The sequence below is a fragment of the Anguilla rostrata genome, chromosome 12 (assembly GCF_018555375.3).
Source record: "Anguilla rostrata isolate EN2019 chromosome 12, ASM1855537v3, whole genome shotgun sequence".
Lineage (NCBI taxonomy): Eukaryota > Metazoa > Chordata > Actinopteri > Anguilliformes > Anguillidae > Anguilla > Anguilla rostrata.
In genome coordinates this window covers 20,264,650-20,280,085 of record NC_057944.1, presented here as the reverse complement: position 1 = coordinate 20,280,085, position 15,436 = coordinate 20,264,650, and the positions used below count along the sequence as shown (strand labels likewise).

Genomic DNA, 15,436 nt, shown 5'->3' with positions numbered 1-15,436 from the left:
ATAGGGGCTAATTATAGAACACTCATGATGACATCAGACACTCCCTCCCTCTCATTCGTCCAGTGTTCCTGAATGATGATGTCAACAGTTTTACTCAGGCAGGTGAGGGGAAACCTACTCAGGACTTAAAAATCACCATAAAAGGCAAGGAGAGGGGCTTTAAATGGTTACCGGGGCCACATTATTAAAGGTTGGCATGGACACCAGACAGGAAATCATTGCTAATATCCTACGGGCAGCAGCCCACCACGCCTCCTGATATTTCTGCCATTTCCCATGATCCCCCTGCCATCCAGGAACTTGAGCCTGTGCCAGGCCATGCATAACGTTACACAACATCTTTGGTGACCTCATCTCTTAAAGATGTGACGCAAGTTGTAGGTTTTATTTCTGCTACCTGTATCTACCAAGTACTGAAGCCAAAAGGTTTATTACCCCTACTCATCCCTCCATTACTGTGATGTGAGTGTGTGTGTGTGTGTGCGTGAGAGAGAGAGAGAGAGAGAGAGAGAGAGAGAGTGAGTGAGTGAGTGAGAGAGAGAGAGAGAGAGAGAGAGTGAGTGAGTAAGTGAGAGAGAGAGAGAGGCCCATACAGTTGGCTCAAAACAGAAAGAGCGATGCTTGAGACAGTGTGTTTGTATACCAGCAGTGTGGGATTTGGCCAGGAGAACTCAAACAAGCTCTTCACTATTATGGATCCTCTTCCAGACAATGAAGCCTGAAGGGTAGACAGCCCCAGACACCAGTCATCCAAATGCCACAAAGAAAAACCTCCAGACAGCCACTGTAGCAGGGACCCGAACAGCCACCGCAGCACAGTCCTGAACGAATACAGAAGTGCCGTCCCAGTGCAGCCTACGAGACGGCGGGGTGCGTCCCCCATGACAAGAGCACCTCTTACACGCCCCGCTGTGGCTGGGAAGCGACGCGACCTGAATCGCCTCGACCCCGACCTCTTCACCGACACCAGCCTTTGCTGTTAAGACGGCTCCCCAGATACACTTCTGGGCGGACGTTAACCCTCCCAAAAAAACCAGGGGGTTCCGATCCCGGGGACGTCTGCTCGTACTGGCTGACGCAGCCCCCGGTGCCTGGCCTGGATCCGGGGCGTACCGCACTAGCGTGAAGCTAAGCCCATCACGCGGCTCCAGAGGGGGCCCGGTCTGTGTGGAACCCTCAGTGCTGGGGTGTGTGCGGCTTCTGTGGGACAGGAATAAGGGATGTGCAGCGTTGGGGCTTTTGTGGGACAGAGAAAAGGGATCCACAGGTGCGTTAGGACCACAGACACGGTGAGCCCCAATCCCTCTCCCCAGTCTTGGCAGAGCGTAGGCCGTTAAGGGGAGGTGAACTCCAGCTCGACCCTTCCCTGATCTACCGACCCTCTGTCCCAACAGAGTGCATTTCCCAAGCGTGACAAGAACACCCTGTCTTAGTGCTTTTGCATGAATGGGCACGAGAGCACATTTTACAAGGTGCTGGCAAACCACAGACAACAGATTCTAGAATCCAACTTCTACGCAAACACGAAGTACTGCCACAACAACAGTGTAAACACGGCGCGATTGTTTTTGTTTGGTCCTGGTCTGTGGCTCTTTCCCTCCTCTCTGCCGCGGTCATAACCCGTAGCGTAAGCGACACGCGCGCGGATCTCTCCTGCCTGTCTGCTCAGTTGTTTGCACAGTTTCTCTGACGGAGCCGAAATGGACGCAGGTGCCAAGTCCCCTGGCTGCGCGCTAAGGGCGCTACTGCAGCTGAGGTAACTGCGCCCTTCCCGCCCTCGCCGCTGCTGCCAACAGGACTCCCCGCTAAGTTTTGGACCCGAGTGTTGACTATGACCAAGACTGGGGGGTGGGGGGGGGGGCCGCAACAGGTGGGGTCAGCGTAGATGCCAAAACCGCAACACTTCTGCCAAAAGCGTGCTGAAGAGCGTGTGAGGGCGACGTCTCTTCGATGCTGTTTTTGAAGAGCGAGGCAGCCGAGGCTTTTTGGAAAACATCAGAGCCTGACGGAGGGCTCCCTTGGGTGGAGGCAGCCCCAGCTGGCTGACACCCCTGCTAATTAAATAAAGGCCGGAGATACGTTAAGGTTAATGACTAAGGAGCGGCTCTGTGGATTTGCACGCTACATATGTGGAAAGCAAGACGCTAACAGGTTCGTTCGCACTGGCAGCAGGGTAACAACATGGCCATATTTACACTGCTCACTTCAAAGACCATTAAACGCACTTAAATGCACAATACACAAGAGGCCATATAATCAAAGTATATAAGACAAGTAAGCCATCATTATTAAACAACCCTTTATAGGAAAACACAATTAGATATAGGCTCATAAAAGAACATTATACTGCACTATATCTGTTCAGCAAAATAATGACCAATGAGCTCTAAGCTGCTGGGCCGTCTCTGCCAAAGAAAGGAACAGCCCCATGCTGGTAGTAAAACACTGTAAGAGAGAGACAGGCCATCCTCACCAATATGCCTTATGCTACTGAGCTGCTGAAAATACTGCCTACGCTTCCTTCTTCTGCCTGTCTCTCTCTGCCCTCTTTCAGCTCCTCCCTCGCCCTTAGTCTCTCTGTCTCTCTCTCTCCATCCCTCGCTCCTGTCAGAAACAGCCCCTCCGTAGCAGAGAGGACGGGTACGGGGCGTCATGGCGGCGGGTTGGGAAAAGGACGGGCGGCTGAAGCCCTGATTGGGACCGCAGGAGGTGAGGGGCACGTGCCACACAGCCCTGGCACACCGACAGAAGTGCCCATGCGGGGGCTGACCTGACTCGAGTTACACCGCTAAAGATAAAAGATGCTACATTTGGTTCAAGCCTCACTGTGATATGCAAGTAAGTCAGGCTAAATCAGTGACATCAGTTGCAGAGAACAGCCCTGGGTGGTCTTTAAAGTGGGGGTGTAGGGGCCACAGGGAGCACCAGGAGTTTACTATCAGTGCTCTGCACCAGACTGGGGTCCAGAGTATACACAGAGCACTGGAAATGTACAATCATATGAAATCGCAGAATTTTATTCTCAGGCCCGGTTGAAAAAATAAATTTTTTTAAATCTTCAGAAACTGTTGCTAATTGGGAAAATTTGACCGGTATCTGAAGGGTTAAGCCTTGAACTCTGTCTGTCCTGCGTTAGTGAGTTCAGCGAGCAGGCAGGCGAGATGGACAGTTATCATAGCAACGCAGCTCACGAGGCGTATTAAAACAAACAGCGCTGACGCCCGTTCCACAGGGAATCGCTCTCTGTTCTGTGCCTCAGCCCACAGAGGCACGCACAAGAACGGGTGAGAAAATACCTGCTTTAAATAAACAGCCGACGCAGAGTGTGAAGTGGAGGAGCGATCACGCGAAGCGCGTGGCGGGGGATGGGGGTTAGGGTGGGGGGGTTCTTTCTGTGGTGGGTCCTGAGGTACCGTACCAGAAAAGCTAGACTCTCTGCGTTCGACAGCTCACAGCAGCACAGGGGTTTTGATGGGAAATCCTTTTAAGGGATGGTCTTTTACATTTCTCTCTCACTGCAGCTCACATCTCCAAACACGCGCGCGCACGCGCACACACACACACACACACACACACACACACACAATCACCCCTCCAATCCCCACCAAACACCGCTACCCCTAACAGCACACGGCCTCGCAAAAACACCAGGCCGCGGAATGCGCGGGATCTGCCGCCGAACGCATCTCACGCCCTCGTAGTGAAAGAGCGGCGCAGAGGAGGACAAATATTTGCGCTGCGTTTGTTCCAGCGGCAGCTTCCAGCTGTCTGGGGGAGCGCCTGGGACGCCAGCAGGAAGTCCAGAGGAAATGCCTTCGTCACATCCCAGAGTTCTCTAATCTGGATGTTCTTCCAATAGAGGCGGATATTTCCGCCCTCCCCCGCCATTCCTGCTCCTCTGGTCCCTCTCAGCCTCTCACAACACGGCCGTTTACCTCATGTCTTCCAGTAAGTCACATTCTGTCTGGTGCTTGATGTGGAGTCTGGTCATCTGCTCAGCGTGAGTGTTCTTCAGCTCCTGGGTTACTTTTACCTACAATTGCAACACAACGGACATCAGCCATGTTACTCAGAGACCACTGTTAACCCTACACGCACACACACGCGCACACACACATTCCAGAGAGGGATGACATGAAGGCCACTTTCATGCCTTCCGACTTTGAAGATAACACTCTGCCCTGACACACCCACTTTATCAGCCGATTAAAAATAAAATATATGTAATTCGCCCAGATTTTATCCATCATCCATCTGACCGAAACTGCTGGGACTTGCAAGGGGGGGCCTACACATGAAAAAACCCACAAACTGCCCAAAAACCTCCACGTCCACACAAACCGTATTTTCAGCTGGAGGGGCTGACAGGGAGAAGCTGGCGGGGTCCGGTTTGATCAGACAAGCCGAGTGAAGGCCTATCTCCCGGGCTGATCTGAACAGGGCCCATTTCCTGGCCCCGGGGCGTCTGTGGCTCTCAGCAGCAGCCCAGCGAACGCTCCGCTCGCGGCTCACCTCTTCCTCTGAGACCGACCGCGCTCAAGCTGCCACCGGTCACTTTCCCTGGCACAGGGCCAACTTAGGGACAGCACTTCTTTTTTTTGGGGGGGGGGGGGGGTGTTGAAAGTGATGGATGGGTGGTGGCAGGATGAGCAACTGACCAATAATTTTGGCATATACTGATTCTCTGTAAGGACTTTCTGAACTATTGTTCTGATGTTATTACTTCAATAATGATCTCAACTGTATGGCAAAAAGCTCACGTGGTGCTACAGTCAAAATTTCATTTTAAATATTCATTTGCTGATTATTGCTTTACTTTTTAGAGTTTACTTTGAAAAACACTTTTTTTTTTTTTTGCACTGGACGCTTCCACCCAATTTACAAGGCCCAGTCAGGTGGTGCACTCTGGCAAAACGGACAATGAGGGATTTGATCCCTTGACCGTCTGGGTTAAGCCCACTGCCTCTGTCATTATTTTTTTCTGCGGCCCTGAGAATCCTTATCCTCGTGTCGCCGTAATAGCTGTTGGAGGGCAGGCACGCCATGCTATTCTCCACAGGAACGATTGAGAGTAGTCTGAAACATAAGGACTATCTATGTTACAACTATGACTTGACAAGCTTGTTTGCAGAAAGCAAGCTGTAATTAACGGAGAACCATGCTGAAAAAAGTTGCTTTTTCTTTGGTTGGCTACGTCTTAAGAAGACATAAATTAGCATAATCTAAAATACTCAGATTCTCCACGCCTTCACCCAATATAAAAATATCCCACAAAAACCAAAGACAACAAAAAGCATAATACCCGTATCACATAAACAGGATGTAGATGTACTAGCAGACTATTGTAGTTCCCCGTGTATTGGGTCGACAGTATTGCTCTATAAATGAAACCGTATTTATCTCAGAAGGAAGTGGCATAAAAGTAATCAGGGTTTTATATACCTCAATGGCAATACCTACGGTAAGCGCTGTTCGGTTTACAGGAAAAAAAATCTGTTTAAACCTTTCATTCAGAGAGGTTACACGGAACCTGATATCTACATCCTGCATAATAAATCAATACAGTAATCTCCGTGCACAGTCTAAAACATAAGCAACCTACAACTGACAGGACAATTCGCGTCACACTGGACTGTTCAAACAAAAGACTGAAATAGTACAGAAATTAATGATCGCATTTTCCTGATTTATACAGAAAGAGACCGTTATTATTTTAAATTTGAGCGTGGGAAAATCGTCCAAGGGACTAAAATTAACTGCACAACACTAATCTAGATAAGAGTAATAATCACACAAATCGCTCGATCTGCAATTTGCATCAACATTTTTAAAAAGCTAATACTATCGACTGTCACATGTGATAATGTACATGCACTTCGTCTCCATCATAATGAAACCACTGGCGTCTAGCCAAATGTCTTTACCGCTGAATAAACAGCAAACAATTTTTCCCCAAAATGATTTCTCTACAAAGGGATATTTTGTGGATAGGTGCAAATAAACATATATTAGTAGCATGTACTGTAATTCGAGGAAAAACGCAGTTACTTCAGGGGAAACAATATGAAATCATTTAAACACGTATTTCACTTTGTGCACGTAGCCTACCGAAGAGATGCTGAAATGTACAGCTACAGTCGTGGTTTTCAATTGCTTACAAAATGCCTCTGACTCCGTATTGAGATAGTATCTCGTTTAATTTGGGGGAAATAGTTGGAAAAGACTGCCATATAGCCATTATGGGTTTTTTTTTTTAAGTTAGCCTGGCTTGCTAGCCAGCTATGATTCTTTCTACAGGTCAGCGACGTCCACAAAAATGTTCAAAAGATGTCAACAAAAATGGATCTCTGCAAATACAAGGAACACCAATCGCAGCGCCCACAGAGAACCATAGCCTGAGATACAAAACACCACTTCATCTGTCCGCTTGCTCGCTACATTTGGAATAGAACATTTAACTTCATCGCCGTTAAGTTCAGTTCCGCTACAATTTAATTATCGTTCGGTGAAGCTCAGGGCAACGTTAAGCTGGGTATGCAGGCTGGCTGAAAATACATTCCAGTAATGTTTGCAATTATTTCAACGTCCCCAGCCAGCCAGAAAGCCAACAATCCCTTTCCACAAACCAGACACAGCTCCAAAACATGCATCCCAACGCTGCATGGGGATCATCAAATAAGACACATGGTAATCTTTTGCTCTCCAAAATAAAACAGTCTACATTATAGTGATTGGTGTAATTTCGACTAACTGGGGCGATAAAGGGGGAAAGAAAAAAAAACTTACCTTTCTTGGTGGAGGCTGCATATTTGAGCATTGACATGAATGGTAAATCCTTTAAGAAGTAAAATTAAATATGAAAGAATCTGCAGGGTTTTAGAGTTTCGCGATCCCTCAATTGAGAAAAAGCCAGAGGGAAAGAGGAAAAAGAGTACGATGTGATTTGGACTCGGTCAGGCGGCCATGATAAACCAACTCCACACTCGGACTCCTACTGAATACTGCAGAGCTGAGCCAAGCAAAGACAAAATAATAGGCGAAATTGCAATGGAAATTCAGCGGGGTTTCCGGTTGAAAACCAGCTCAATGGCGACACCCCGAGGAAATGCTTAGGAAAATTCAAGGGAATTTTGTTGAGGACAGCAGAAAACGACGCTTGCAACACAGGTGTAAGGCGCCGCCCTGTGGTGAAAGGTGGAACACCTTCCCCCTTTTTCATAAACATTTTTGTTCACTGCTGCGTCTCCAGACTTGCACAGCAACAAGGAACTGCAGCCGATATGGAGACAATCGATCACAACCAAGCAACACAGCAGCAAGACAGTCAATCCCAGAGATATAGATTTTCCACCCTTATTGTCCTGCGGGGCATGTTTTTTTCCTCATTGTGGAACAATTTCCTTTCCTGTTTCAAACGAGAAGACACCAGCACAGACGATTTATAAAAGTGATATTACCAGTGATAATAGTCACGATGAAGTTAACGATAATGATTATAATATCATGGGATAATAATAATAATAATAATAATAATAATAATAATAATAATAATAATAATAATAATATGACAATTATAAAAATAATATCAATGTTATTGTTATTGTTGTTTTTGTAGTTGTTATGGTTTATTAAAATGTTAAATAATAGTCCCTTTTCTGTTCCATAATACTGAAAAAAACGGTTAATTAAGAGTACATAACTATTTCATATGCTGCAACTGAAAGTAACTGTCAGAGGGCAAATTACTATTTTTTCAGACACTATTTTTCTTTTTTCTTGTTCTTGTTATTTTTGTTAGAACAACATCTGCCCAACCAGCAATATATACAGGCAATTTCTAATTTTATTCATGAACTGTGTAAAAATGCAAAAGAAGATACCCAAATTCTCTATTTTAATAGCACAAAATTGTTGGGTGTCTGGTTTTACAAGTTCTTCCAGGGTCCAATATCATTCTCCATACACATTATTAAAAGACTTTAGGAGTTTGTGGCAATACATTCTGCATAAATTACTGTATATGCAATCGGCCCGAAAGCTCTATGAAGCCATAACAATCCTTTCTTGAAACCCTCAAATTCTGAAATTCACCATATATTATACACACACACATGGATTACATTATGTTTTGTCATGAACTCATTTGTGAGTGATGTCAGTGGCAGCATGAAAATGTGATCCCTCCTCTCACCCCCATAACCTGAAGTTGCTCATTCATTCAACCAGGTGGGTCATTGGAAGTCAGAGTTAATTCAGTCACTGATGGCAAAGTGGCCAGAGATGTAATCATTAATGCTTGACTGTTTACGCAGCCAGTAAGACATTAAACAAAGAGTTTCACTTCTCACCAAACTCAGAAACCCAAAGGAAAGGAAAATGGCTGTCTTTCTCAAGTCAAAGTTCCTTTAGAGACTCCACTCAGTCAGTTTGTTTTTCTGTCTTCATTGTGCAACTTTGCAGGTAAGTCAGTCTTGACTTTTTTGCAGGAATTGGCCCAGGCTTTGTTCCAGAGCCCATTAAGAATGCTAGGGGTAAGCACATGGGTCTGTGTGTAAGTATTGGGTGATGATAGCCCTTGGGTTTGTGGATCAAATTGCATTATGCACTGTAAAAATGCATTGCGGTGTTCAGTGAAGGGGGTCTCTAATTGGGATCCCAGTGATTCCAAAGGAACAGAGAAAGAGTCAGAGAGTGTTTAAAAATATTTTCCCTCTTAATAATGTATTGTATATATGTACATTTTCCATTAAGCACATATTTTAAACTTTCAGATTGAATAAATCATGCCTGGTTAACATATCCTTGGTAAGTTTGTGATCATTGTCATTGTATTGCTTCTAAATAGGTAAATGTTTGATAGAGGTCTGAGATATAGCGACATCAGGATCTAGACATGATTCCATGAGCTAATGTGATAAATAGTCACTGCATTGTAGTTTGTGGTTGGTACTGCACAAATAATAAAGGGGGTCCACAGCCATATGGTAATCGTTTAAAGAGAATAAACAGTTTGGAAATCCCAGCTCCGATGCATGCCATTTGGCTCTGTCAGTCACATATAATATTATGAGGATGGCAATGAGGATGGTTATTGTTATTGCTCTTATTTTTGACAGTAGTTGTGGACAGCCCAGCAGAAGAGAATGTCATACATCCTGTTAAGGAGATTAGAAGAGCCTGTTTGTCAGACTCAAACTGCTTTATGATGTGTGATAGAAGCAGTGGAATTCCTCGCATATTTCTGGGAAAGCACTTTCATTATTCATACATCACAAACCACAGCCTCTGCTTCAAGTCACACAAAAACCCAATTATCTGAACGAGGTCATATCTATACAATATGCCACAGTTCTGGTGATTGCCAATGATATCATAATACCACATGCTTCTAAGGATTAATTGTACTAAAATAGTTTAAGCTAGTAATTTAAGGGTGTAGAAATGAACCAAAAAAAAAACTAATGACAGCATAATTAATATCTGTGTATCTTGCTGCAGTTTCAACATTGAGTTAATTCTAAAGGAAGTATTGCTGGTGCTTTGTCTCACAATAGTAATTAATAAAATGTACCTAATTGAAACTTGAAACTAAGGGGCTATTCAATCCAAAACCTTGGCAGTTTTTCTATTACTTTGACTAATAACTTTCCACACCCTTGACTTTTTCATTACTTCAAAATGTACTGTTGTTCATTACTTTCAACATTTTCCAACTTACCTGTGCAAATGCAGAACTAAAGAATGAACTCTTACTATACACAATTAAGGACAGACAACTAAGGCAGGCCATGCATATGCCCTGTTTTAGAAAACATTTAGCATGAATTTGAAAATGAACCCGCACCTCCCAGGGTGATGAACACCAAACACACACAAAGTGAATGGCTCATGTTCCTGCTACTGGGGATTCAGGCCTGGTTGTTGCTCTTTTTGTCCTTCTGTAACTCTGTAAAGAGTCTTTGTTACAGTTCTCTGTAAAAAAAAAAAAAACTAAAAAAAAAAACATCAAATAAAATTGATTTGATTTGATTTGATCATTGAAAGCTGCCTTACACTGTAAATACTTAAAACCAAACACTTGTCTCGTCTCTGATCCACCACAGAAGCCTTTTTTCATTCAGCTTTGACGAGATGGGATCTTCAGTCCCCTCCTCAGCGTTTGACTCAAAGCTGTCTAAGTGCGTGACAGGGAATTCAAGTCTGCTTGCAGGCTGTGACTTGCCAATGAGAGCAACTACGCCTACTGCTTATGTGTTGAAAAGCTAGGTGTTACAGAAGCATGGATGCACACTACTGAGGAAGAACTGTTTCTCTCAATGTGGGAATGGTGCATTAACATACCAACAATACAGAGTGAGTAACAATAAATTACAGAAATACTTTGATAAGCTGATATGAAACAAAAACCCAAAGGGAGTGTTGAATTAGGACTTGGTTGTTCTCTGCTTTTAAAGTTTCCAATCCGAGATCAGCAGAACAGAGGCAAACGTGTTTTTCTTCCTAATAACTTTTTTCAGGTTTTATTTTCAGTGTGTGCTTTTGCCTGGGGCCGTGTTCCTCTTTTTAGTCTCCTGTAAAAGGTGGTTAGCACGGCAGAAATGACCAAAACAGCCGTTTCGCTGTAATGCACAGCCTTGCCTGAGGTTTGGAAAAAACATTTCCATGAAGAGAGAGCATGCTTCCTCACTTTCACTCCCCTGCGTGGGGTCATTCGTAGGTTTCCGAGGGTCTGTGTTTTTATAGTTTCCACGATAAAAACTCATGGAAAAATAATTTCCAGGGAAATGACCAGTTTCCAAAAAAAGCTACGCAGACAGGCTCAGCTGAAGATGGAGACCCCGCCGTGCATTTCTTTCTGATTCTGTGACGATTCTCACGGAACAAAGGGTAATAACATTATGTCCATTGAGCGAAAGTTACAACCTCATGGAGTTTTGCTCATCTGAGGGATTTCAAATTTCTACACAGAATGCCTTAGGATCACCAGAGAAAAATGCACTGTTATACAGAGCATGACCACCTCAAAGCCCACACATCGACGGCTGAAACGCTGCGTCATTCTCCCACTGATATAAAAGCACGCACCGATGGGAAGTGCAATTAAAATTTCTGTACATTCTGTCCCTGCATGTGCAAACCACCTGGAGGAGATAATTAAAAGGTCTCCGCCCATGGTCTGTGTCAAGAATCAAAGCAGCAACAACGATTTGTGAGGAAATGGCATCGGTTGACACCAAAGTGCAGCAGGTTTCCTCTGCTTGTTGATTAATGACTTAAAGAATTAGAACCTCTTTGCTGTTGAAAAAAAACAACAACAATATATTTCTTTGTGTCCTCAGGGCTAGGAGATTCAAGATGGCCACCCTGAATAACACCAGAGAGGCGAACGCGAGCAGTCCCTATCGCTGCCACTTCGAAGAGGACTTCAAGTACATCCTCCTGCCGGTCAGCTATGGCCTGGTGTTTCTGGTGGGGCTGGTGCTCAACGTCCTGGCCATGTACGTCATCCTCTTCAGGACCAAGCGCTGGAAGTCCAGCACCATTTACATGTTCAACCTGACGGTCTGCGACACCCTCTACATCCTGACCCTGCCCTTTCTCATCTACTACTACGCTGACGAGAACGACTGGCCTTTCAGCGAGCCCTTCTGCAAGCTCATCCGCTTCCTGTTCTACGCCAACCTGTACGGCAGCATCCTCTTCCTCTCCTGCATCAGCCTTCACCGCTTCCTGGGAGTCTGCTACCCCATGCGCTCACTGCGGTGGGCCAGCGCTCGCTGGGCCCGGCTGGTGTCCGTCGGCGTCTGGGTGACGGTGCTGGGCTTCCAGGCGCCCATCCTCTACTTCTCGCGCACACGGGAGTTTGGCGAGGAGAAGACGTGCTACGACACCACCAGCGCGGAGCTCTTCGACGACTTCCTGGTCTACAGCTCGGTCATCTCGGTGCTCTTCTTCTGTGTGCCCTTCATGGTGGTGATGGTGTGCTACGGGCTGATGGTGCGGAAGCTTCTGGAGCCCAGTGCGGGCGGGGCCAACTCACTGCGCTCCAAGCAGAAGTCGGTGAAGATGATCGTCATCGTCCTGGCTGCCTTCATGCTCTGCTTCCTGCCCTTCCACCTGACGCGCAGTCTGTACTACAGCTTCCGCTACCTGGATGAAAAGATCAGCTGCGACCTCCTGGAGGCGTCCAGCATGGCCTACAAGGTCACCCGCCCGCTGGCCAGTGCCAACAGCTGCCTGGACCCCATCCTCTACTTCCTGTCTGGGCAGGGCTTCCGCAGAAACCTCACCGTCGCCAGAAAGACCAAACAGATTCGTAAAAGCACTGTGACGTCTTCCACCACCCAGCTTTGATGGGAGGAGAGATGATGGAACTCCTGGACCCTCACCTTAAGGACCTGAGGGCTTGCCGTAGTGTTGGAACCATGGCAAGTGCTACAATGAGGAAGAACAAGAAGTTACAACATGACAGACTTACAGACAGCAAAGAGGCGAAAGGACTGTGCTGTAAATTGTACTTTATCAACAGTGATAACTTGTGAGTTCTCATATGGGTGCCTGTGACTGTCCACAAAGACAAAGGACATGAACTTAGGAGGAGATCAGATAATGATGTAGAATTAGTTGGGGAGAAGTCAAACTAACATCCTAGCAAGCATTCAAAAGCCACCATGATTAATAGTTCACAAGCTATGGGAGGAACACACAAGATCACTGCTGACTTCAGTAGAATATTGAGACAGCCAGTATCTGGTGGAGGTGAATGCTGGCAGTCAGAGCCTGGCAAAAGATGTTATGTCAGTGGTCTATGCTCTCTGTTCCATATAAAATGTGTCAGTGTTCATTTGTATTTAGATGGAATGAGAGACAACCAGCCTGCAGAGGGATATAAAATGATGAAATTTACCACCACAGTAAATCATGGTCGAGAATCTATTCCTGACCATGCCAGCATTGTCTGTGTTGAGCGGCTGGGCTGGCGTAGCATTGCCCAGGAAGCATGGGTTCCAATGGGCAGGATACCCCTGGGCTGATCAGAAAGCTGGCATTCCATTACATTATTTGGCAGATGCTTTTATCCAAAGTAATGTACAAGTGCATACCGAAGATCATTGGAACAACAACAAAACACAGGTCCAATAAGGTACAATACTCAGTATGTAACAGTAATCCATAGCCATGAACACAGTAGGCATAGGCTAGGTCATAAAGTTATGGTAAGTCAAACTAGGAAAAATGATGATGTGCTACAACATCAAGATAACAATACAAGTGCAGTATAAGTGCTGGATGGAGATACAAGTGTAGCATGAAGAGCTACAGGAACAAATTAGAAGGAATCATGTGATAAGTGATAAGAACGATCCTAGATTGGGAGTGCCCTGCAGAGTAGTGATAGTTACTCCAGGTACAGTCTGAAGAGATGTGTCTTCAGACCATGGCGGAAGATGGGCAATGATCGAGTGGTTCATAGATGAAGGAGGAGTTTGTTCCACCACTGGGTAGCGAGGGTGGATAAACTCTGTGGTTGGTACAAGCGAGAACCATTCACCTGGATGGCAGGGAGTGCAGGCCGCTCAGCTGGTTGAGCTGGTGTGTAAGGTTGCATACCCTTGATCGATAGGGCTATATACGAGTAGTACAAATATCGCTAACAGAAAATGAAACATTTCAACACATGCCAGTTCCTGCAATGCCAACTCATCCACTGCAAGCTCAAACTGGTTCCTCACTTTTGGAATTTACATGTGGGAAGTAAAAAGGATGGCATGAATAAATAATCTGCTCAGAAATATTGTTCAGGGAAACAAATATTCATTTCACAACAGAAAACATTTTGAGTCTGGCAGCCTGTTTTGTGTTGAATGCCCTTTTAAATGGAAATATCTGTGGGTGAGACATTTATATCAGTTTCTCTGTTGTGTGTGAAAAGGAACAGAATGCTCTTTTAACTGGTGAAATAGGTTGACTTTAAACTGAAAATATCTTAATGTCATCTTCTGTCAGCCCCCTCAAATGAACAACAGAAGCTCCCATTCATATGTGTAATATTAGACTGCAAAAAATTGGAATGAGAAATTGTTCAAACAATGCAATTCTGTTGTCTGTGATATTCATTCTCACAGTCATGATTGGATACACATTTGATCATCACGTGATCAATGCTTCTTTCTCTCACAAATCTTGGAATCACTGTCATTAATACCTAAACGGACCAATTCCTGGGGTTGATTGTGCTTTTTGTATTACCGAGGAAGATAATTAATCTCAATTTGGAGTATATATATTCACCTCTGTAAATGAATATATAAATATGCACAATGTTAGAAAGAGTCCCAGAGGTCTAAGGATGTCTAATGAGCCTATAGATGTCATAAATACTAGGACACAATGTTGATGTCTTCATAACATTTTACAGAATACAGAAGGAAATAGATAATACATGGTATTTCATATAGAATGTTTTTATTTTCTCTGGTTTAAAAATATCAAGGCTATGTTATTAGTATTATGAGTAATAGAACATTTATCTTTAAAATGTACTGTAGGTATGTGGATGTTAGCTTGTGATGTGATCAGCTGGCATTCTTAATGCTTTGTGAGTGATTTGTTCTAATGTTTTGGGTATTCTTTTTTACATTAGACTTTTGGAAGTTACCCATCTTGAATTTATTTCTTACATTTTTGTTATAGCATTTTAACGTGATAAACAATTTTTATGTTCGCTTGCTTACTTATCGACTGATGTCTTCCACCCTCTTTAAAAGCATAAATGCAGTACTTGAAATCTGAAATCAGTCAGGGAGGTGGTTACTGCATTTTTCCAAATACCAGAGAAACTCATTAAAATGAAATCAGTGGTAATTCTGGTTCTTATGGTTAGTCGTGAACTCGTCAACAATAAGAATACATTATATCATAAAATAATATTGAACTACAGAAATATTAAAGTGAACAATATAATAACGTAGGCTTACTTCACACACTTTGAAATACAAACACTACTTTACAAATTAAGTCGTGGATATATAATGCCTATTTCTATTGCATTGTTTGGTATTTGGAAAGCTACACCTACTGAATTGTGTAAGAAACAATGTTCAAATAATTTATTTCTTCTGGGGGAAATAAATAAAGCCCTTCTCTTCAAGGCATCGACACGATCGAAACTGAACTTTTAAACGACTTCTGTGACCCTGTTGTCCTTATGTGTTTTTCTCTGAGCGTCCCACGTCAGCTCGTATTGTCCGTCATTTTTCTGCTTTCGCACGCACGCACCCCTTCAGTCACTAATCTCCATGTAGGTTACTCGCCCAGGTTGATGGTTTGCGCCAGGCATTGACATTGACGCCAGTTCACTATATTCTTAAGTTAGAAAGCTTTAGCTCAACTCACTTTAGCTGTGTCTGTTAATTAATGGTTTGCGAAAACTTCA

The 15,436-nt window shown here is 44.3% G+C and overlaps 2 protein-coding genes across 4 annotated transcripts in view; one reads left to right on the top strand and one right to left on the bottom strand.

The window, feature by feature from the left end:
* LOC135235586 (F-BAR and double SH3 domains protein 2-like) overlaps positions 1–7,023 on the bottom strand; it is a 74,729-nt gene extending 67,706 nt beyond the window's left edge. The window contains exons 1-2 of one of the 2 annotated variants that reach the window (XM_064301181.1): positions 6,787–7,023; positions 3,936–4,033 (exon numbers count right to left, since the gene is read on the bottom strand). In XM_064301181.1, the coding sequence (XP_064157251.1) occupies positions 3,936–4,033; positions 6,787–6,807 (119 nt within the window). In that variant the 5' untranslated portion in view covers positions 6,808–7,023. The remainder of the gene's footprint in view (positions 1–3,935; positions 4,034–6,786) is intronic. The other variant, XM_064301182.1, reaches the window with a different exon arrangement.
* Positions 7,024–8,214: 1,191 nt separating this feature from the next.
* LOC135236321 (P2Y purinoceptor 2-like) lies at positions 8,215–15,175 on the top strand. Of its 2 annotated transcripts, none has more exons than XM_064302608.1 (2): positions 8,215–8,460; positions 11,340–15,175. In XM_064302608.1, the coding sequence occupies exon 2, from the start codon at positions 11,356–11,358 to the stop codon at positions 12,352–12,354; it is 999 nt and encodes a 332-aa protein (XP_064158678.1). In that variant the 5' UTR covers positions 8,215–8,460; positions 11,340–11,355; the 3' UTR covers positions 12,355–15,175. The 2 variants fall into 2 exon arrangements, with proteins under 2 accessions (XP_064158678.1, XP_064158679.1); XM_064302609.1 differs by lacking the exon at positions 8,215–8,460 and adding an exon at positions 10,055–10,353.
* The last annotated feature ends 261 nt before the right edge of the window (positions 15,176–15,436 follow it).

Bases quoted from the DNA above. Each gene is read 5' to 3' on its own strand.
- LOC135236321 (XM_064302608.1), top strand. From the start codon at position 11,356: ATGGCCACCCTGAATAACACCAGAGAGGCGAACGCGAGCAGTCCCTAT.